Source organism: Brachyistius frenatus, unplaced genomic scaffold (assembly GCF_029030835.1).
Source record: "Brachyistius frenatus isolate BFR_SWC_R1_liver_20210118 unplaced genomic scaffold, ASM2903083v1 Contig_11, whole genome shotgun sequence".
Lineage (NCBI taxonomy): Eukaryota > Metazoa > Chordata > Actinopteri > Embiotocidae > Brachyistius > Brachyistius frenatus.
This window is the reverse complement of record NW_027210610.1, coordinates 7,061,720-7,084,880: the sequence shown is the minus strand read 5'-3', so window position 1 is coordinate 7,084,880 and position 23,161 is coordinate 7,061,720. Positions and strand designations below refer to the sequence as shown.

The following is a 23,161-nucleotide window of genomic DNA, read 5'->3' as shown; positions in this document are numbered from 1 at the left end:
AATTTGGCCATGATAATGGAACTTGATGAAAAGGGATCACCAATGTCAGTGGGATTACAGTTGAGCTCTGTTGCAAGTACCGGTCCAACAAACTGATAGAGAAGGTCCTCCATGCAGCCGAAGAGCAAGCTTGGCTAAAAATGTGACGAGGCTGATGCCTTTAGAAATGAACCGATTGCAGTACAGGAAAGAAATCTGAGGAATTTGATTGTTGAATCATTTTACATTCAGAAGAATTTTTTCCGTTGGTTATTTTATTAATTATATACATTATGAATAGGCTTCTTAAAGGATGTAAAAAGTCGATTTCAATGGACCTCTGCTGAACTGAATCTTGCATGAAAAACAATTCACACTTCACACACACGCTTCAGAAATGACAAACTGAACTTTATATCAAATATGGGTTTTGCAGAGTGAATGAAAAGGCTTTGTCAAATAAAAGCTGCAGTTCTAAGTGTCGAGGAACAACAGAAAACATCTGGGCTGCTTAATAATTCAGAGGCAATTCATCTCGAGTCTGAAGCACAGACTGGAGAAGAGTGTTTGCATGACTGGGTTAGACGTCACAGAGTGTTCAGTATCGTAACAATGCAGGAACATAAGATGATGTAACATCTTGATAACGGAAGGAAACATACACGTAAAAAGTTGGAAAAACAGTAAAAAGCTAGTGTTTAAAGCATCTAAATTGTTCTTCATTCTACACAGAGTATTTCAGTATTAAACTGAAATAATAAGCAGTTTTACAATCTCTTAAATGCTGACAAACTTGCTTTATAAATAAAATGCAGCCTTCTTACAGTCTGTGGCATCAGCAACATCATGCCAAAAACAAAATCCTATTTTCTCATAGATCCTCCCAAAAATAATGACACTTTGGCAGGCACTTCTGTATTTGTTGAAGATAATCTTAATGTCTGCAGTCAGCTGTGAAAATAAAAACACTTCAAACATCCTTGCTGTTTTTTCCTTGATGCTATGTGATAAGAGGAATATGAAAGTCCGCATTGTCAAAGAGGAGAGGCCTTTTGACTGGCGAAGGATCCCTGTCAGCCTTGTGTAGGAGTTTAAATAGTCCCGTTCCGATGTTCATTGGAATCCCCATAATGATGCACTCTGACACACCTGAAACAGGAACGCAGGAAATGTTAAGGGCCAGAAAAGTCATAAAGAGCGAAGTTCAGTTTAATTTCAGAGATGTAGCAGCAGTTTACCGCAGACGGAGTCCTTTTGTCCAAAGTAGGCCGCATCGAAGAGATGATCGGCTGTTTTCTCGAAGGAGGCCAGCATGAGGACGCTCTCCTTCATTTTGGCTAAACCAAACCTGGTGATTCCCAGGATCTCCCCCTTTATGGGTAGAAGACAACATGTTAAATACTTTTGACTGCACAAACACTGAGGAGATGCACAGATCTGCACAGCAGAGATCAGGTGGTCGTACCTTGTAGGACATGAGATCGGCAAGAAGCATCACGTGACGCCGATCAATGCTCATTCCATGGTTCACCATGGTGTACTGAATCTCATTGATGATGGTGGATCTAGCAGCCTCAATACCCAACGTCTTCTCAACCTAGAAAAAATACAAATACGGCTTGTAAAAAAAAAATATATATATATATATCCAACACTGGCACACATGGCAATTTGCTTCAATTCAGCTGAAGAATTTCAATATTTTAGTGATAATTAAAAGATGAATGAATCCTTTGTCATAGTATATCATAATAATATCTTAAATAAATCTTCCAGCCACTAGCTTCCACCTGCACAAATCAAGGTGATCTCGTTAATACTCCGGAGTGTATATCTATGTGGAAACGAAGGGCTCACTCTGCAGTGATAAATATGTAATTAACTGGCAACCCTCACAGACAGCTTTTAATGCTCAATACAGCAGCACTGAGTATTTAAGCAGCTCTATCTGAGGCTTTTCCTTTCCTTTGTCATGAAATACCTGACACGAAGCATGGGTCATGGCCAGTTCTTTTTGTTTTCAGATGGCAGTGTGAGAATCAAGTAAAGCAGCACAGGAAATACTGTTAAAGCCAGCTTTGGTTTACAGGTTGTATTTATTTATTTTTTTACTCTGTATGAAATTATTACTTTTCCCTTGTCATCTGAGAAGTGACTGAAATGTCAAGGAGCGACTGAAGCTCAATATGAGATGACAGTGAGACAGGCCAGACAGAAAGGTCCTGCTTCGAACAAGTGGATCCGCGATGGTCGTGTCTATTAAGAACGTCTCCTCATTTCTCACAATTTTTCAGAAAAGCCACAAATGAAGCTATGTAATTACAATAATCACACACAAAAAAAAAACATCATGGGGGACTGGTTATTTTAAGATGTAGTTAATATCCCTCTGAATGTAGCTGTTTCTTGGTCATGCCAGAAAAAGAATAAACTTTATTTTATAATTGAATTAAGTGACTCCATTACATATGACTAGTTCCTCCCCAACACTGCCCATAATTCACGAGAGGTTTCATAATGCTAGAAATATTGTGGATACAATTGAACATGACATCATGACAAATAAGAATTAACCCCTGTTAGACAAACTTTATCATCTTCATGACATTAGGAGTTACTAAAGAGCTAATCTGTTGACAGGATCAGTGTACCTAATAAATTGGAAACATCATATTCAAATGATTTATATAAGTATATGCGAACATATTCCTTTGATCTTAATCATATGATCAACTATCAAAATTAGAACAAAAGAAAAAGCAGGCTACTGCTTACTGAGTCTCCCTCAAAGTGCTTTGACCTACATTTTATTCACTGGTTTACGCGTCAGGTCAATTGATGCAGAACAGGTCAAGATACGTGTCCAGTGACAAAATTCATGTGACAGATGTAGGGCAGATGTTAAACCAAAATAAAAATGCACGCTGCACCCTCACGCATGCTCACAGCACTCGCTGGCTTTAAACACCCCGTCACTCGTACCTCATACGTATTGTTTGAAGTGGTCCTACTTCCATTCACTCCGTGTGTTGCCATGACAGCTCTCAGGTTGTCGCCCTCCACCAGGAGTTTGTACTTGTTCTTGCCGCTCTGTTCGTCAATGTGAATGACAGCTCGGGACACTTCAGGAATTCCCTGAACCACCACCTTTCAAGTGAGAAATGTGAATAACGGTGAGTTATATTAAAAAAATAAAAAATAAAAATAAAAAAAAAGTGTCAACACAGAGCTCAGTGTTTAACGCTGACCCGAGGGGCACCCGCGTTCCTTGAATTAACATCGCAGGGATTCTTTTCTCTTCCATCTTACAAGTGTTATGAACAGAGTTTTAAAAGTGGACGTCTTAATCCATAACTCATTCCCCCTATAAAATGCCAATGAGTCGAGGTAACCTTATTTATATAGCTCAATATCACCAGTCACAAAGCAGACGGTTGGATAATTGTTAAATCGCAACTTCCCGGAGACCAGATGACATCCTTAAAAGCTGCTCTAATCAATATTCTCGAATTAAGTGTGAATCAAATGATAAAGTGTAATGTGAAAGGTGTCACTTAACCCTTGCGTTGTTGTCCTTGGGTCAAAATGCAGCTGTGTTCAACCAAGTTCTATTTTATTTTCATATTTTTGGGGATCATTGGTGACAAGGAGGCTGTGAGGGTTTCTTTAAAGAATGATGACCAATGATCCCAAAAAAATATAAAAATATAGAAATAAAATAGAACTTGGTTGAACACAGCTGCAGGTCATTTTGACCCGAGGACAACACGAGGGTTAACACAACAAGCCACAAAGAATTATGACCTGACTTTTCAGCTCCTCTCATCTCTATTGAACGTTTTAGCTTTTAGACCTTTTTGATTTTGTGGCCAGCCTCACAGCTCTCAGCCAATTTCTTTCCGGCAGCAGCAGTCATCTGACTTCAGTGAATAAGCTCCTACAAACCCTCTGTATATCTCCCCGTTTATCACTAAAGGGCCAGACAGAAAAAGTTAGGAACTAGCTGGTGAACACAGTGACACATTTAGCTGTTCCACAGTCAAAAGGTTTTCACAGGAGTTGGTCGAGGTCAAAGTAGAGCTGAGAGGAGAGTGAATATTGACGGTTGCTTGTATTTCCCACATTTGCTTTTTTTTTTTTTCAAAGGGCCGGGGGCCTAGTATGCAAACAGCAGTTGTATTATCACCTTGTTAAGTGTGTATTTCAAGATGATAAAAAGAAAGCCCAGAAAGAAAGCACAAACCAGATCAAGTGACCTTCACATTCCAGATTCTCACCTTGGGAAGTTCTTCTTTTAATGACTGCAGCACGTAGTACATGGAGCTTTTGTTGTTCTCTCGTGGAGACACACACACCACCGCCTCGCCGTGCACAGCGATGTCTCCGGGTTTGACTCGTAGTTTAGACATGCAGATGGAGTAACGCACCGTTTCTGCATTTACCTGAAAATCAGAGAAGTAAGTCACTAAACTTCCGATGTCAATATTATCACGCAACAGAAAAGCGCTGACCTAAAGCCATACCGATAAAACAAGTTTGGGAACATTGTGCTGGGGCTGCTGCTGTTAAAGCGATGGACATGTTGCACAACGGTATAAAAAGGAACAAAGACTTGACGGCTTGGAGGGTTTAACTCCAAAGTCAAGGATGAGGGGAATGTCTATATCTATGAATATTTTATTTGAAACCATGGTAACCCAATCGTCATTCAAATGAGTTGGCGTCTGCAGAAACTCTCTTTTCAATCCTATAAAAGTGAACCCGTAGAACCTTTGCAGAACAATTGCAGAGTACTGTAACTTAAAACGTCCCTTTATTTGCAATATTTTTGTGACACGAGTGGTATCAATCTTTTCCTACAGCTTTTTATTATAGCAGTTTGGATTGAAAAAAAAGAAGTCTCAAGGGCACTCTCTGTGTTCCCAGGCTTCAATAATTACTTCAGCAAACACAATATTATCATAACTGTCATGTAAAATGATGCCCCGAACTAGAAAAATAAAGCCCAAGTTTTAACAAACCAGAATTCATCTTGAATGAGTCTTGGTGTGAAACGACTTATGAGAAGAACTATTTACACACAGCGCTGGTAAAAATAAGAGAGTTGTGGTACCTCCAGTCGCAGCAGCCGGATTCTCTCCAGTGACAGTTTCACCAGGATGAAACAGTCGTCTGGAAGAAACACCTCTTCTATGTATTCAGAAATCTGTCGAGAACCGCAAGAGAACTTGGCTTTATTACAGCTCTGTAACTTCAAGTTGTTCGTGTCTCACACAAGGTCTCGTCTGGACCCACTGGTGTCCTTCAGACAGTTGTTTTTTTTAATCTATTGATAAAGCGAAAAAAAAAAAAAAAGGAAAGTTGGAGTACCTCTCCGAGAAGCGTTTTCTCAATTCTCCCCTTCACAAGCCTGGCAAAGTCGGCGTCGTCTTCCACATCCAAATGAGCCGTGATTATAGGAGTGCTGAGTGGAGAGCAAAGGAGTTTCAGTAGATTATTCGAAACTCAATAGGATTTCATTCATTAGTCTGTCACAAAGAGATATTTTCTATGACTCAGCAGAGATCATTGTTCAAAGTGTTCAAATCCTCTGTCTAAAGCCATGTTTTCAGGCGGGACTAACATTATGCTTCAATGAAAGTGGAAAAACTGCCAAACTCAGAGGGCAAATGTCAAAGCCAAGAATTGCTTCCATTGAGTCGAAGAGGAAATGGTCACGAATGACTTCCTGCTCCAGCTGGCAGCAATAATTACCAGTGAATTTCCTGAGACAATGAGACAATGAGACAATACCTGTCGCCGCCGAATTAACCATAAAAAGAACTTTTTTTTTTTTTGTTCCTCTGCTCAAACGACAAGAGGGAACATATCTTACCTGATGTTCTTGGAGGCATTGATGATTTCTTTGATGCGAGGCACCCCCAGAGTGATATTCATCGACGCTACACCGGCGAAGTGAAAGGTTTTCAGTGTCATTTGAGTGCCGGGCTCTCCGATGCTCTGGGCACACAGGGCCCCGACCGCTGAGCCGGGCTCCATCTGAGCCCTAAAAGCATAACAACAAACAGTCTGTGAGCCATGAGTCATTAACGCTGACAAGAAAGTGAAATTTAGCCGTCATCACGCTGAAATCATCATCGTCATCTCAACAGCCCTCGCTATAGATAAATGATCATTTGGGAAGTAACGACGTCAATCGGGAGATACAAATCTCGGGTCTGCAATTGATTTATTATTTATTTTAAATTCTGAAAATAAATTAATAAATGATGGATGAAAAGCTGAATACTATTTCTAGATCCACCGTGATTTAATAAATTGTTTCAAGCTGCCTCATTGCATGGCTACAGGCTCGCAGTCATTTCCCCCAGCGCTTTGGTTCAGAAATACCGATATCTCAACTATATTGGATGGATTGCCAAATAATTTGGTACAGATATTCATGGCCTCTGGAGGATGAAACATACAGACTTTGGTGACCTATGAGAGTATATATATGGTTTTGAGTGGTAGGTAATGTAAATGTTTGAGAGGGTCGTAACGATATTCGGTGCACATTTTCATTTACTCCTCTGGATGAATTGTAACAATCGTGATTTCACGACTTTTCAGCTGCCGTAGAAACAACAAACACTGTCAGCTTGCTGTAGACTCTTGAGATGCCCCAGTGCTCCGGTAGAAACGCTTTGTTGCATCACCTTTTACACCTTTCCTTACAATGTAGTTAGATTGTATGACGTTATAAACTAATTATTTCCTACTTTGACCTACTTTGAGGGATTTTGGAGCATAATCAGCAGCTTGTTGCAGTTTTTTTTTCCCCCTATTTGTCCCTTCCGTTTCAATAGTTGAGACACATTTTGAGCTACCAAAAGGACACTGAACAAGTAAGATCCGTTTCTTGCAGCAAAAAAAAAAAAAAAAAAAAAAAAAAAAGTTTAGGTGCACGGGGACTTAAAATCAATCTGAGATTTTGGTTTCTTTTCAAAGTTAAACAGAAAAAATGTTGCCTTAGAGAAACACTTGAAAACGAGTGTTGCACCTCATGTATTTGTCTCGGCAGGTTTCAAGAAACTTCTCTAGCTGGGTGGGGGTAACGCGGTCCAGCTGGTAGAGAACTTTTGGCTACAAAACAAGAAAAAAAGAAGCGCAATTAGGATTTAGATGGCGTATAGGCTAACTATTACTGTATTCTGCACATTATGCTATGCTGTGTGGTTGCCTACCTCGCTGGTGCCATTGTCATTGATGCCGTACTTGTCTCTGGTCTTCTTGATCCTTTCTGACATACTCTTAATGAATTTTTTTATCTCCTATAGTGAAGAAGAAAATAAATGTCAGAGGTCAATTCCAAACTTAATTAGCATCTTTCAGAACAAAGTGTGACTGCATAATGTTTGCCACATGATGCGCTGTCATGCAGTCGTTAGATATGACAGTAAAAGTTCCAAGAAAAACACGTCGAGCAGTCATTTTTAGAAACAATCAGCCGAACTTTAAATGGAGAAATCGGATGTCAGAGAATGAATCTAAGCACAGAGGGCTGTATAATTATAAAACGGCAACAACAGGGTTATTGAATAAATCATTGATCTGATCCAAATCTCACTGGCACACCATTGTGTATTCACAACACACAACCCAGCATGCTCGTTTACTACCTCCAGGTACTTCTCTGAGCCCGTGTCAGTTAATTCCTTCACAAAAAGGGGGAAAATTCACATGTATTATTGCCAGCGCACCCATTTGTGTCTGGCTTTGTGTTCTTACAATGATCATTGTCCAATAGCTACATCCAAGGAACCCTAATTAGCTTTTCTATAAATTAGCATGTTATTGCCCATTATGGCATGTTGTCAACAGCTAATGAGAACACAATGAGTTAAAAAAAAAACAACCAAAAAACACATTTGAATTGGATTTCCTTGTGGACTTGAGATGTGGTAGTGTTGCAGCCACGACCACAGGAGATGTCCTGATTTTCTCTCGGCACCATTAACAAGGATCTTTAAATAGTCCACAAATGTAAAAAGATGCTTTTCATATAAAAAAATAAATAAATTAAAAAAAAAAAAAAGCACAAAAACAGGGTTACCAGTTGCACAAGAGCTTTTAAATGCTTTTATATACATGCTGTTCCAACTCGTTTTCTATTTTTTTTTAGCTTCTTAGCGAGTCAAAACTAATGGGCTCCGGGTATGTTGGAAAGTTGTGCGAGAGTAAATAATTGATGTTGGTCTTTTCGTGACGTTTCTTAACAGAAAAATATTAGCCCTATAATAATCTTTCCACATTGAAAATTAAAAACGCTATGAAGTACTTGTTTTTCTTTCTCTACTGCTTTCTTTTCATGCTGTGTCGTTGTTTTGCCCGACAGAATGATTCAATTCTGGTGGAGACCCTCAAATTTTGTTTGGAGATTCGAGCTCTCTTAGAAGTGTTTCTGAGTTTTAGTTGTTGTTTTCAGCTTTCATTTCCTCAATGGGAATAAAAACAGAAGATAATGCACTTCTAATCAGTGTTTAAAAAAAACAACAACAAAAAAACAACAACATATACTGTATATAGCTTTGATAGGTGATACAGTGATGAAGTTACCTCCAAGAAGCTGTCTCTGCAGCACAAGAAGTCAGATCTTTTCATGATAGCATCTGAAGTGAGGACCAGCTCCTTTTGACTGAGTGTAGGCTCATTTTGACACGTGTGGACCGCCTCGGGGTGGAAACAGACAAGATTAGAAGCACTCACAGGACATCAGTTATGGATAGCTCAAGGGTAGCAGCGCCTGAAAGACGGCTGAATATAAATTGCAGCTAAAACACACTTACAAAAAAAAAAAAAAAAAACGGACTATTGACTGACATTCAGATCTCCATTTTAGGTGCTTCTGTTAACATATAAATCAAACATTTGCTGCCATTACATGTAATCATACCGCTTCGTATATCGATGGTAACTGCCTTGCTGTTAACTGATACAGAGGGATGACAAACAGACTGTTGTCTTATGTTCAGTCTCCCCTTTTATAGTCTTTAATGCAACCTGTAAAGCAGCTCGCTTTGCCCTTGTGAATGGAATGTCCCATGTAAAAAAAAAAATGACCTTGCCAGTAACAAATAAACATGAGGTAGAGGGTTCTCGATCTTTTCTTGCAAACAGGCTTCTGCTATCAATCATCACACACTTGCACACTGCTAATTACAAAGTAATTAAAAAAAAAAAAAAAAAACTGATTTGTTTTGGGATTAGTTATAAAGATCACAAATCGCCTCGATTCTGAAAAACACTTTCTGTTTGTTAAATCCTCATACTTAACTTTTTTTTTTACTGCTGTGTTTATGAATATAACAGATACAAACAAACCTTTAACAGTACCATTAGTTGTTGTCTACTGGAAATCCTTGTACTTAAAGACAAGTCCATGATTTCTATTTGGATCACAGATTGTGGCTTCAAGGAAACAGCAAAGCTAATGATGAAAATGATGCATATTATTGAGTCAATTTAAGCAATTCAAATAAGAGGAAAACTTTTTTTTTTTTTTTTTTTTTACTAAGAAAAAGATCATATTTGGTATGCTAGTATCTAAATATTAGCATACCAAAAACACAACGTACTTTGTAGTGTAAATTCATTATCCATAAAAGTTTACATAAATATTAAAGACTAAACAAAACAATGGAATGTGACTGTCGTAACAACAAAGGTCATTTAAAAGTAATGCGACAGACGGACAATAGATTTTTTTTTTTTTCTTTTCGTTAGCGTGTGTTGCCGAATGCACAAGTCAGTGCAGGGAGGCTGGGTTGCATATGTGTGCATGTTTTCGTAGGTTCGTTAAAATTCAAAAAGAAAACAACAACCTACAAGTAAGTAACACCCAAAAGGAAAATGCCAAACCACTCAGTTCCGTAAGCTGCCCACGCGTGATTTTTGACTCACCCGAATGTTGTCCAGGACTCTCTTGAATTCCAGCGGCTCATCTTTTCCTTCCATTGCAGCGGGGTCCAGGCCATCCCCGCCATAAATGAACTGGATGATGTCACCGGTGGAGCTGCGTACGGTCAGGTCGTACTGCGAGCACAAATCCTCCAGGGACTTTACCAGACGCCTCTGTACAAACAGACAAGAACATAATGTCATGCTGACAGATGCAACAGGCACAATAAAATAGCACATTGCGATGAGCTGAAAGTACACTCAAGAGTCTGAGTCAATATATTATACGAGCATCAACTTTGATTGAACTCTTTTCAAAGCGTTCCAGTGTTCCGACTTATACATATTTAATTTGCAGCGAGGAAAATAATGAAAGTTATCCAATTACGACAAAGTGGCCTGTCATTTTGAATTTAATATCTTTGGTATTTGCACTGCTTGACAATACTGATATGTTGTTTACCCCGAGCTCAGGGAACGTGTGATCGTCATTTTCCAAAGAATTTGCATACCTGATTGTATTATTTTATTAATGGTCAAATAAAGAAAAACAACATTTACAGAATAATTATTCATATCAATTTACCATTCAGTCGCCTGGTGTTGCATTTTGGAGGTGTTTCTGTTCCAAAATATAGTTTGGCTGGGAAAGGATTTTCCTTAAGCAGTTATGGAGCAGCACTTGCGGGTGAACAACTATTGGTTCGCTACAATCAATCACTATCCGTCTTCTCTTTCCTGTAGTTTGTGCTTTTTCCTCCCTGTCCTCCCTCTCCGTGCACCTTTCTGCAGGCATCCCTGGATTCGGCGCTGCATGTTTCTGATCTACGGTTAACGGCCCCACCAACCTGCCCAGTGTTAATGTTTCTCTATGCTGTTCTTTTCCCCCCTCTGCTCTCCACTCAACCCAGCAGGTTGAGGCAGGTGGTCACCAACCTCTGACTCTGGCTCTGTCAGAGGTCTCTTCCATGTGAAAGTGTTTTTCTTTTCCTTCTCACTGTTGCCAAGTGCTTGCTGATGTAGGAATTTTTGAATTGTTGGGTTTCTGTCTTTAACCTTGTAAGGTCTTGATCTTACAATGTAAAGCGCGCTAAGATTACTTATGTTGCGCTTTGCCGCTACATCATCAAAATGTTATTGAATTACTTAAACACGTTTTTTTTTACTTAAAAAAAATGAACACAAAAATGAACACCACAGTCCACTGAACAAACAGTTTAGACTTTAAGTACAGTGCAGGGAGGATCATGCTTTAGTTCAGCCATAGCCACAGCAGCATGGCAACAGGTGTGAACTGTGTGTGTGTGTGGGGGGGGAGGGGGACCACAGGCATTACCTGCATGTATCCAGTCTCTGCTGTTTTTACAGCAGTGTCCACCAGACCCTCTCGACCAGCCATGGTGTGGAAGAAAAACTCAGTGGGCGTCAGACCAGAATAGAAGCTGTCGGCAACGAAGCCCTTAGCAGCAGGCAGCTGTAGAGAAATCATTTATGAGCCTTTAAGCGAGCTTCATCACCTTTCTATGTTGAACTCCCTGAGGAAACGGGGGATGTGAACAAAACAATACAAAATGCTTTTTGATTTATCATGTCAGACATAGCACAGCATAATGAAGAATTATTGGAAATCATTATTTTAAATACATGTCAAAGACCTGGATTTGACACGTCAGGGTTAGAATAAAACAGCATTCAAATAATCAAATTCAAACAGGAGTAAATGGGCTTGGAACATGTTATTTACAAGAACTCAGTAACAGTGACTAAATTACAAATCATTCTTAGTATAGACAAAGAAAAAACATCCAGAATACAATGCGTACGATACCGATGATAATTACACAGAAAGGAATAATTAAATTAAACAAAAGAGATCTTACTTTTGAGTGTTTTTCAAAGTGAGGCAGGGAGCGATTCTCAAAACCATTAGGTACTCGAGAGCCACTTATAGCCTGCTGGCCCACACAGGCAATCATCTGAGAGATATTAATGAAGGATCCTGTACGTATCCAGAGGGCACCGATGAAAAGGTGAAACACAGTACACAGAGAAAAACATGAATAATAATTCAAACGTAGAGTTCCCAATTTAGCTTCCATTTAAACAAAAGAGCGGAATTGGTTTCATTTAAATTGATCTGAAAATACTCTTCCCAGAAGGATTTTTTTTTATTTATTTTTTTTATGTTGCTCCCACACACATATGTTTAAAAGAAAAAAAAAACAAAGAAAAAAAAAACAAAGAGGCCAAACAAGGTCAGAAAAGATGCTATGAGAAGCTAGAAGAAGCTACGTTCCTTCAACCACAAGCAGACAGGCCGACACACCTTCACTGACAATTCCAGCAATTTGTCCACAGGCCACAGTTACTGGGTCTGTTCTGTTGCATCGACTCATGAATGACAGGAACTTCTGGAAGTTTTTCGACTGCCACTGACAGAAGAGTGCAGAAATTCTAATAGACGTCACACGTCTAATGTCCCTGTGACACTTCTTTCCAAATAAATCTGCAACAACAACCGGTGTGTTACAAAGAGGCTAGAAATGTATTGCGTCGATTACCTTGACAACAGTGTTTTAATTAAATATTTAGGTCATGAAAAACTCCACAGCTCCTGCTGCTCTCTTAGATTCATCCATTGCCTCTGCACTCACACTCTATTACACTCTGAAACATGTGGGGGCAAAATCAAAATGTCATCATGCTTCCTTTACAGCACCCTTACCCTTGGAGCCGCAAAGAGCCATGATCAGAGGGCTGTTGCTCTTGTCGAGCTCCCTGAGACAAGCACTGCCAGCTCGGTCTCTGATGACAGACAGCTCTTTCAATATGAGAGCCTATTGAAAATAAAATAAAGAAAACATTGTCGGCTGAAAAACAAGCAATTAGATCTTCTCTTCTCTTACATAACATATATATATCAATATAACATAAATCCATGGCCAAACATTCATATTACAACCTTCTTTGCAATATCTACAATAAAAACATTCTGGGCACACAGAGAAGAAAATACACAAAATATAAATTGAGACATGAACCATTAACTTGTTGGATGATTTATGTGTTTCACTCTGCAGCAGAGCCCTCAGCACAAGTGACACTGATAAGACTTCCCCCTACGTGAAAGCAGCAATGATTGGATTGATAATTGTCAGCAATCAGTATTCAGTAAGATGTTATTCAGGTGCACATTCCTCTCACTTATTTGATCCGAGATGAGAACTTGTGACATTTGGGAAATGCTTATTCATTTGTGTTCAATCTTTCTGCCCATACAGCTTTTCTGTTGGAGGATGTTAATTCCCTGACCTGCCTGATCCTTTAAGGAGTGTCTTTAAGATGCATCTTGGTGGCTGGAGTTATTTGCTGTAATATTAGTCAGCTTTTATTTGTTTGGCAATTTCCCTCACAATTTGCATGTTTTTATTGTGCCTCTTCAGCAGGTAACTTAATTAATATTTCCTAATTGGCCATAGATAACAGGTGTCGGGGCATATTGTAAAAGGTTTTGGAAGACAGCAAACCAGTTGGTCCGTTTGACCGACTTCTCCAGGAAAATGGATTAGAAACAGCCTTTTGTGTGCTCGGTTTTGTTTTGTTTGCTTTTGTGGCGATTCTGAATACATTTTATTTCAATAAAATGATCCGTGTGCATCCTTCCCATTCATTACCATGCTGCATTTTTGAGGTCCAATATCAGTGTTTGAGAATTCAAAAATTGGCCTAACTGTTATGAATTATTTTTTACATGAACACATGCCATACATAAACATGTTTTATCCCTTTAGTTTTAATGCCAGCCTATTCTTTAAGCACCACAGCTGCAGCTGAGAATATTTTTGAAGTTTATTTGCTTGCTACTCTACCACTGGCCTAGTTTTAAAAATGGTATATGAATTTTCAGTCAATTTTAAGTGACAGTCAGTCACACTACTAATGAGTCCTCTGTGGTGTGAACTTTCAGTAAGTGATAAGGGGGTGTCATTTGCAGATAGAGCTATTACATGAAAGCGATTCAATGCGATGTAGAGTGGTTAGATAAAGGAGATGACACACACGCACCTCCAGAGTCTCTTCTGCTGTGCAGCCTGGCTGCTGCTGTAACTTGCCCGTCTGAAGAGCTTCGATGTACTCATCACACTTGGTGTAGCCATCATCCAACAGGTCCTGCTTGGCCTTCAGTAGACCCTGGCCAGGTGTCACGTCACCAATTCCAATAGAGAAGCCCCTGTTGGCTGAAGGTTTGAAGTGAAAAGTATTACATTCATTTTCACTTTAGATTAACCAGTTTATAGAATAGTTCACTGTTGTCCAAAAACGTAACATTTCTGACTGCGTACTAAACTGCAACATAGTGCGCTACAAGAAATCTCATCAGACATGTTGATTTTCAGACCATTGTGACCGTGAAGGTATAAAAGCCAGTCGACCACCTACAGAGGTACACCGGAGCAAGTCTTGCCAGGCGGGACATGGCATTGGCAGCCTCCAGCTGTCCCCAGTCTCTCAGCAGGATGTAGAAAATGTTGTTCTTGGAACCGGATCCCAAGGTGCTCTTGTCCATGCTACCGCACATCAGCTCGCTGTTGTGAATCACCACATCTGTTGATGTGACAAAGGAATGACGCAACAAATAAAGCCATTTGGTACAAAATAGAAGACAGATGGAGAAGTCACAGCGTGGCGCTCGCCTTAAGACACCTAACACCTTTACAAGACATTCAACTCAGGGGAAAATAAAAACTGAGGGCAAATTGGGAAATTTTGTTTTGGTATTTTGTGGAATTATAATTTTAAAAACGATGTAAAATACCCTCATGATAATTTAATAATAATAATAATCAATAATTCAATTGAATTACAGTAAACCAACTTTCACTGGAGTCATATCACCATGATAGGACAGGTTTTATGAAATTACAATGTCCAAATGAAAAGTTAGATGAAAATTTTAAAATTAACAAATTGTCTTATTTCCTTGCTGTAATTCATGGCTTTGGAAAACAGTTAACAGTTTCTTTGCGAGTTTCATACATTTTTGATAATAAAAGTTATATCATCTCATATTGATCACGTCAACCAGCTGTAGAGCCATCTCTCAAGACTTCAGTAAATATATATGTTTGTTATGATGTGTGATATTGTGAATCAGCATTAACAGTAATGTGACTATAAAACAAAACATATCCACGTTTCTTACTTTACATATTTATAACCTTATAGGAGAAGACCACAGTCACAATGACATTAGCTGAAAACAGCATTCATCTTCATAACTAATAGCTAAACAAAACAATCACAGTTTGTTTCCTTAAATGGACATTCTTATGAAAGAAACTCACACGAGTCGTTGTAGCAGAGATCCTCTCCCTTGCCGCAGTACTGTTTGCCTTTGGTCCGCAGGTTTGCCCTGACCGGACATTCCTTACTTGGCTTCAGAATCATGCTGAAGATCTGTTTGCCTGTCCACAGAGCCATTGGCTGATGAATACAGAGGAGAATATTAGTGGTGGCTCATAAATACAAAGTTATGTTGCGCGATCACTTGAGTGGACTACCTTTATTATAGCCGGGCGAGGGAGAGAGACCTTGACTTTTTCATCTTTGTCCACGAGGATTGAGGCCACTATCTGACAGGCTTTTGATCTGTCAAAGAAGGTGTCCTTCAGCGTCAGAAGGTAAGCCCCTGGTTGATAGAGACATGATGTTTTTACTTCATTTCAACACAAGTGGATTATTTCATTACTTTTCAGTAGATATTGTATTTAAGTACTTTTATGAACATTTTTTTTATAAAATAAGTAACATCACCTCTACACATTTTATATCATTTGTGCTTTTCAAATACAGTATATACATGTGCAGTAAATAACAATTTTTGCTGGTATCAATGATGGTAAAGATTCTCCAATTATAACTCAAAGCCCCAGGAGCCTCGTATTATATATAAAAAATAAAAAAATAAAAAATAAATAAAATCGAACACTGTGATCTGTAATTGGCCGCCACATGTTACATTTCATTACATTTCATTTAGCTGATGCTTTTGTCCAAAGCGACTTACAATAAGTACATGTCACTGCACTGACCTGTTAGAAAGTCCTGAATAGCAGCAATCAGAGGTTCGCCATTTCTTGGAGTGACAAGATTAGCTTTGGTCTGGAGGAAAAGATAATAATTTACGTCAAACCGCAATTTCCAAACAATAGTTTGCCAGGGACAGGCATTTTTCTGCTGAATGGGAACATTGACAGGCGAGTGTACTGGAGGGACAACACGTGTTGTGGAGATACGTACCCCCATCAGGACTAAGGCCTCCGCTTTGGCTTCTTCAGTCTGAGGTAGATGGAGGTTCATTTCATCACCGTCAAAGTCGGCGTTGTACGGGGTGCACACACACTCATTGAACCGGAATGTCCTGTGTGGTTTGACCTTGGCCTGGGAGTTTAATAAGAGGAAAAATCAATGTCACACATCAAGATAACCGAAGACTTTTGACATCAGAAAAAAAAAAATAGAATTTTAAACGTTAGAAGTGCTATGTTAACAACACTTTACTTCGATTCTGGAACATTAACTCACTTACTTTGATTTACTGGAGCTGATGATAGTCACTGTAATTATCTATTTTCTTCCATTGATCCTATGCTTCATTAGTGTGCAACAAATCATTATTTTTCGTTAGTAGATAAAGTGATAGGTGTATAGAAATGCAAACAGATTCTTTTGCTTTTTCCCTTTTTTCCAACATGTGTAAAAACCTTAGATCTGAATGCCACAAGTCACAAAACAGATGTTTTTGAACCCAGTTCTGAGCTTAAAAACAAATTTTGTAAGCAAACTGCAAGGGTTCATTCAACATGCAAAAACAGAGTAAGTTTTAGCATAAGAGGAGAAATGTTATATTTGACCTATTTAAGGAAATTTTGAATTTCATTAGTGGATATCTTTAAGTGTTGGTGTGCACACCAGAAAAGGAAAGCCTTTAACTACCCTGACTCATCATTGTTATCAGAGAGGATGATACGTTCCATTATCCACAATGGTTTGTATATTAGTTTAACAAGTACTTTAGTAAAAAACTGAACTTACAATGTGGGCCATGATGCTGAGTTTGTGCAGGGAGGGCTGTCGATTGAAGAGGACGATGTCTCCATCTATCAGGTGTCTTTCCACCACGTCACCAAACCTCAGTTCCTGAGCAATCTTTTCGCGGTTTCCATATTTCAAAAATCTGACAGAAAAAAAAAAAGATTAATTTTTGGTTCGTAAAACACATCAGGTAAACACGGCTTTTAACCTGAAAGAGAAGCAGCCAGCCTCACCTCTTCATCTGTGTGTGACGGTTCTGGATAAAGTTGGCTCCGGGGTGAACTTCAGGACCGTTGCGGACAAGTTTCCTCATCAGCTCCAGATTGGCTTTGTTTACCTTAAGAAAGACCCAAATTTTGATTCTGTAACATCAGTAAAGGCATCAGAGTGGTTGTTTTGTGTATTTGTCGTAGCCGTGAACCAGGACTTACCCTCTCTGGGTATGTTAAGATTTTGGCCACATGCACAGGGACAGCCACCTCATCGATCCTCAGGTTTGGGTCTGGAGAAATGACAGTTCTGCCAGAGAAGTCCACTCTTTTCCCCGAGAGGTTTCCTCTGAATCGACCTGAGTGAACAATTCAGTTTGTTGGCAACTCTTTAGTTTTGTCATTGAGCTTGACAAGCGGAATACAAAACCAATAACTTTCAAGTGCCCAATTACTGTCACACAGGGTTAACTCTGACAGCAACGTTTAAATGTGACAAAAACACAATAATTTCTCTCAGCTTTAGTAAATGCTAATTACATGATTCTAACAACAGGCAGGTTCACATAATTTTTTGCAAAATGGTATTTAGATACTCCTTATTGGCAGGTAATCAGTAATTTTTATTATTTTACAAACTATCTATATACACCATGTCTAAAAGTACCACTACCTTAAATTAAATTAAAAACAAAAAAAATCATGGACATCAATAAATTAGATAACTCAGTTATATATTATTTACATTATATCTATAGTCTATTATATTTATTCAAATATTTTAAATATACACAATACCTTGCTTTCCCTTGAGTCTCTGCACAAAGCCTCGGGTCCATTTCTTAGGCGCCATGTTGAGAGGGATGCCGGAAAGTTCGCTGTTGATGTAAAGGGCACACTGCAGCTGGAGGAAGTCCCAGTCCTCCATGATCATCTGGGTCTTTGCTCCCGTCATGCGATGCTGGATGATAAAAGAGTTTGCTTAAGTGGGTTGTCTCCATTAAACTTAACAACATCAGATAACTTCATTGAAGACATTTTGCAATTGTCGGGCTGATCGTTCGTTTTTAGAACAAAGTATCGAATAACAAACCTGAACAGCGTTTGGGTAGTTTGAATTTACTATGCAAGCCATTTCTTAAAACAAAGTACCTTTTAACAGTACAGCCAGAGAGGGCTTTACTGTTAAAAAAAAAAAACATTATGCTAAGTCAAATGTAATTTTATGTAACAGCTGGAATATGTTTTCCTTTGCTAAAGGCTAAAGATATCAGTAGCTTACAGATAATTGACCCACCATAGTTCATTTTAAATTTTTACGGTCTTCAGACTAAAGTTTTTACAGTCCCTGCTGATACACTGTACAGAAGATCATTTCCCCTCATCGGTGATAGATACCAACCTTTTTGATGACATCGTTAAGGAAGATGATCTCTGTCAGCTTCATAGTGAGGTCGTCCTCATTGGTGCCCGACTTCAGGTCGCTGACCACAGAGGGTCGAATGCAGAGAGGAGGCACGAGGAGACGGGTGAGGATGAGGTCTGCAGGTTTCCCTGCCTCAGGGTTCATCAGCAGCAGCGGGATGTCTTCTTGGGGGATCCTCTTGAACATGTTCAGCACCACCAGAGGGTTCAGGTTGTCCTGGAAAGGAAATATAAATCAAGGAAAGATAGAGGGTTGTACAATTTCTGGCCAAGGATAACTCTGGTTTTAATATTTGCCTTAGTTTGAACAACATTATTTCCTATTTAGTTCAAATTTCACCTGTGCTCTGGTCAGCAGCGGCTCCACCAGTTTGTTGTGTTCGATGGCGGTGTCAAAGGACTGCAAAAACTCTGACACGAAAGAATCCACCACCTTCTTGTTTGTTTTATACTTCTCATGAATGATCTTAAGCAGTCCACACTTCTTCACCGGTCCTGAAGAGTAAAAGAGACACAAGATGAAGCTTTTCAAATTATCAAGTCACGTGGCTGACACAAAAAGTCGTGAAAAGTGAACATATCAAAATGCAAATGTCTCTTTTCACCATTGAAAGCAGAACAATTTAGACAGATTGTCCTTTTGCGGCATTTATCAGAGATCTTCTTCTTCAACCCTCGTTTCTGGAGATAGGCCAGGTTAGGCCGTTTCAAGTGATCCATGAATTGCAGCCTGTCCTCTTTTGTCAGCATTATGCTGGAGCATGTCTTGCAAATCATCTGTATACATGACAAGATACTTCATTAGAATGAGGAAACAAAATCAATGTCTCAAATTATCAAAGGTTTAATTATGGTTACAATAGTTTTTACAATATAAAAACACAGCAAACAATAACTTCGGAAATTAAAACACACAAAAGAGGTAAAAACAATAACAAAACCTCAGACAACTCTATATTCCAACTGTTCTAATTTTGAGACTCTGGTGACACCTAAAGGGAAAATGATATTCCTGCTCCAGATGGAGGAGCCTTCTCCATATCAAGTATTAAACGATGAGACTCATGATTGAAACTTGATGGCTGCACTGATTATATTAACCATCTGCTGTGGTCTATGGTCTCCAAATTACTATTTGAAAATGTGCCCCATGTCATTCTTTAAATGTAAAGCCTTCTAATAAAGTTTACGATATCTACTATTCTTTACACACCATATACTCTTATTTATCACATAATGCTGTACACTTGCCTGTAATATTCCTATGATGGCTTTGAAATAGCCAACATGAAAACACGGCAGCTCCAGATCCAGATAGCCGTAATGTCCTAAACAATCTGCCAGATTCTTCCCACATGTCAAACACGGTCTGTCTTTCTCACTGGTACCCTGCAGGAAACATGAGAGCAGAGGGAGAGGGATAAGTCTGACGAATAAGCAAGTGTTACAGCTACATGTGCTTATTTCATACTCGAAATGGGTGACGGCATTATAAAATGCAACACTATTTTTTGGGGCAATTTCCCCTAAATGTAAGCACATGACTCATTGACATTAAAGGTTATACAAGTGTTAAGCCAATGCAGTTACACCTGACACAGTTTGCCTATGTTCGTGTCTGACAGGATACTCAAACTGCAAGTACGATAGAATTTGGAAAGATCTCCCCCAAAAAATTAAATGATAACAGACGTTGCAGATATCAGACCTGACTAGCCAATGGGCGAATTAGCATCACTGCCTCACGGTTGTATGCCCCCACCAAACAGTCAAGTTGCGGTTTGAGTTGTGATCCAAGAATTTATAATTAACACTGATTTGACTTGACTTTGTTGAACATTGTTGTTGCTTTCTTCTTGTTTCGCAGAAGAGTTGATGTTTCACCAATCAATTTCTGATCAGTTCTGACGGACAGACAGCCCAGAAACGATCTCCTCTGATTGGCTGATCATGAAGATGAGCTGATCTTTTGCAAAGCTTCTGCAAACAACATAATCATGTCATGATAGAAGCCATCAATCAAACTGAGAGAGGTCCTAATGTACGTGAAAACTTCGCCAATAACATAAACAAGTATAAATTAAAAAAAATTGTGAAAGACCTTTTGCGGGGATGTGTGTTACATTTGAATTGAAATAGATAAGGTCACGTTTTGTTTTGTTTTGTTAGGTTGCTGCAGTCATAGGATTTAAATGTGAAATTATCATTATAAACCACATAACAGACCATGCAGACGTGATCTGTAACTGTATGTGTCAGGTGTTTTCTTGTGTCACTGCAGACAAAAGTAAAAAAAGAAAAGAAAAGTCTCGGTGTCCATACCATACGGTGGTCCAACACTCCATAGGGCAGTGGAGTGTGTTTGGTGTCTTGGCTGTACAGATTCTTACTGACCACCTGGATGTGGGCCTGCTGTCGCATCTGCTCGGCAGATTTCATCCCAAAGCAGATGTGGCTTCTGCAAAAAACCAATCCAAAGAGTAAAGCAAAGGAAATTACAGGCTTGACATCTCATAATCCCTACTTTCTTGTCATATCAGCAGCAACTGCTGGACCACACCAGCTGCTTGGGATCCTGTTGTGGAAAGTTTCTAGACAAGTGTCTAATTGAAAAGCAGCAATAATAATAATAATAATAATAATAATAATAATAAAAAGGAGTCTAATAAGGAGGAAAGGCGAGCATTCATTGAAATTCCTTGTTAGATCACATGTCAATAAAAATTGCAACACAATGCTAAAGTTAGCTCACGTTGACGGACAGGACTACAACCCGTTACACTGAGGTGAATTGCACATGGTTTTCTGTAACATCTCGTCGTCTTTGTGCATCACCGATCAATTTGTCAATATCCGCCACGTTGTAGCAGCGACAGCGGCTAACCCGGCGAGCTAACCAAGCTGGTTACACTCACATTTTTTTGGCCACATCTGTCTCTCTGAACTGCTCCTTCACCATTTTGGTAGCTTCTCCTGAACAAATAACAGGGGGAAATTAAACGATCGTTATGGTCTCATTTCAGCAAAGCAAGTACGGGTAACCGGCATGCTGTCTGTCCCATGTTGGGGGAAATGCTAGCAGCCAGCAACATGCAATGTGTTGAAAGTAAGCGAGCCACAGTGGCGCCGCCTTAAGGGAACACATATAACGTAGGAATTTTGCTTCTTCTTCTTCAAAAAAAAAGGTACCGGGTTGATGGGACTTTTAAGAGTGTGGAAGACATATTCGTGGTGGCCCACCCAAAAGTCTTCATCTTTGATCATCAAAAAACGGTATAAGTGTGTGTGTGTGTGGGGGGGGGGGGGAATCACGTGCAATCTCTCGTTTCAAGACAAAGCTTATGTAAGCTGACGTGAAGTTAACACGTCAACGTGTTTGTTGAATTGCATTGTTTTCTGTTATAATTTACATTTACGCTACAAGAGTATGCTGACCTGCCAGTAAGTGCACGAAAACCCTTCTTTATTTTTTTTAATCCATGGTTGTTTTTAGAATATCCGAGCTTCAAAAAAGTACATGAATGCACCATAAAGGCTATGCCCAACAACAGGAAGAAAGAGAAGTCACTGGAGCACAAGTATGAAGTGTGTGCTGACACCTAACGGCGAACATTGGTAATATTCCAACCGGGTTGCATAGAAAGGTGAATTGCTGACTAAACTGATTAAAACATTTCAGTTTTACCGATATCTTAGGGGGGGAAAAAATGGAAGAAATACCAAAATAAATAATTTTTTTCAAAGTTGCTCTGCTGAAAATATTCTCAACAGCATATGGATATAGCTCTGTTTGAAAATGATGTGTATGTGTGTTGCTATCTATGCAGTGTTCAGTGATGCTGTGACAGCAATACGTTTATGAAGATTATTCACAAAGGAATACACCCTCATTTAAAAGACATCACTGTAGGCCCATGAATCATATACAGTCTATCACTAGTTCATCCTCTAGATGGCACCAAATGTATTTCCAACAGCTGGAGGCGCACAGATTAAACAAACCTGCTGTTATACCTGTGTTGTTTGATGCACTGGCACGACAGCGCTGATGGCGACTGATGACTTCCTGATGAGAATTTCCTTCCACAACGTGCTTGTGCTGATTAATTGTTCCGTCGGCTTATAACCACTGACAGTGAAAATTGCCTGACTGAATCTGAATTTCCATTTTATAATTCTGCTCCCACTTAGGCCTCTAATTGAACCTCTAATATAGTGTTCAACATGGTCTGAGCTCTCTCAAGCTGCCTTTGGAGATAACAGTTCCCCAAAGATCTTGGTCTCATTGGGAACATCTATGGATATGACTCAAGGATATACAGATAAATCAAGCCCCCCCCCCCCCCCCCCCCCCCCCCCCCCCCCCCCCCCCCCCCCCCCCCCCCCCCCCCCCCCCCCCCCCCCCCCCCCCCCCCCCCCCCCCCCCCCCCCCCCCCCCCCCCCCCCCCCCCCCCCCCCCCCCCCCCCCCCCCCCCCCCCCCCCCCCCCCCCCCCCCCCCCCCCCCCCCCCCCCC

General features: G+C 39.7%; 1 protein-coding gene across 1 annotated transcript; it reads right to left on the bottom strand.

Annotated features, from left to right (window-relative positions):
* Positions 1-369: 369 nt before the first annotated feature.
* polr3a (polymerase (RNA) III (DNA directed) polypeptide A) lies at positions 370-21,741 on the bottom strand. Its single transcript, XM_069691869.1, has 31 exons — positions 21,563-21,741; positions 20,970-21,105; positions 19,899-20,036; positions 19,253-19,424; positions 18,988-19,142; positions 18,625-18,864; positions 18,021-18,183; positions 17,445-17,581; positions 17,247-17,350; positions 17,014-17,155; positions 16,219-16,359; positions 16,011-16,080; positions 15,480-15,607; positions 15,264-15,402; positions 14,359-14,523; positions 13,984-14,156; positions 12,644-12,755; positions 11,799-11,917; positions 11,255-11,392; positions 9,922-10,092; positions 8,578-8,691; positions 7,206-7,292; positions 7,022-7,104; positions 5,855-6,025; positions 5,350-5,443; positions 5,093-5,185; positions 4,257-4,421; positions 2,962-3,126; positions 1,445-1,576; positions 1,218-1,350; positions 370-1,128 (listed from the first exon to the last, which is right to left on the bottom strand). Exons 1-31 carry the CDS (start codon positions 21,604-21,606, stop codon positions 980-982), a joined length of 4,173 nt encoding a protein of 1,390 aa, XP_069547970.1. The 5' UTR covers positions 21,607-21,741; the 3' UTR covers positions 370-979.
* Positions 21,742-23,161: the final 1,420 nt, after the last annotated feature.

What these genes read in the sequence shown, in the direction of transcription:
- polr3a (XM_069691869.1), bottom strand. Translation starts at nt 21,606, where the DNA reads ATGGTGAAGGAGCAGTTCAGAGAGACAGATGTGGCCAAAAAAAT. An exon ending in GAGACTCAAGGGAAAGCAAG is followed by an intron (nt 17,582 to 18,020) that starts GTATTGTGTATA and finishes TTGTTCACTCAG; the next exon opens with GTCGATTCAGAGGAAACCTC. An exon ending in ATGACAATGGCACCAGCGAG is followed by an intron (nt 7,105 to 7,205) that starts GTAGGCAACCAC and finishes CTTGTTTTGTAG; the next exon opens with CCAAAAGTTCTCTACCAGCT.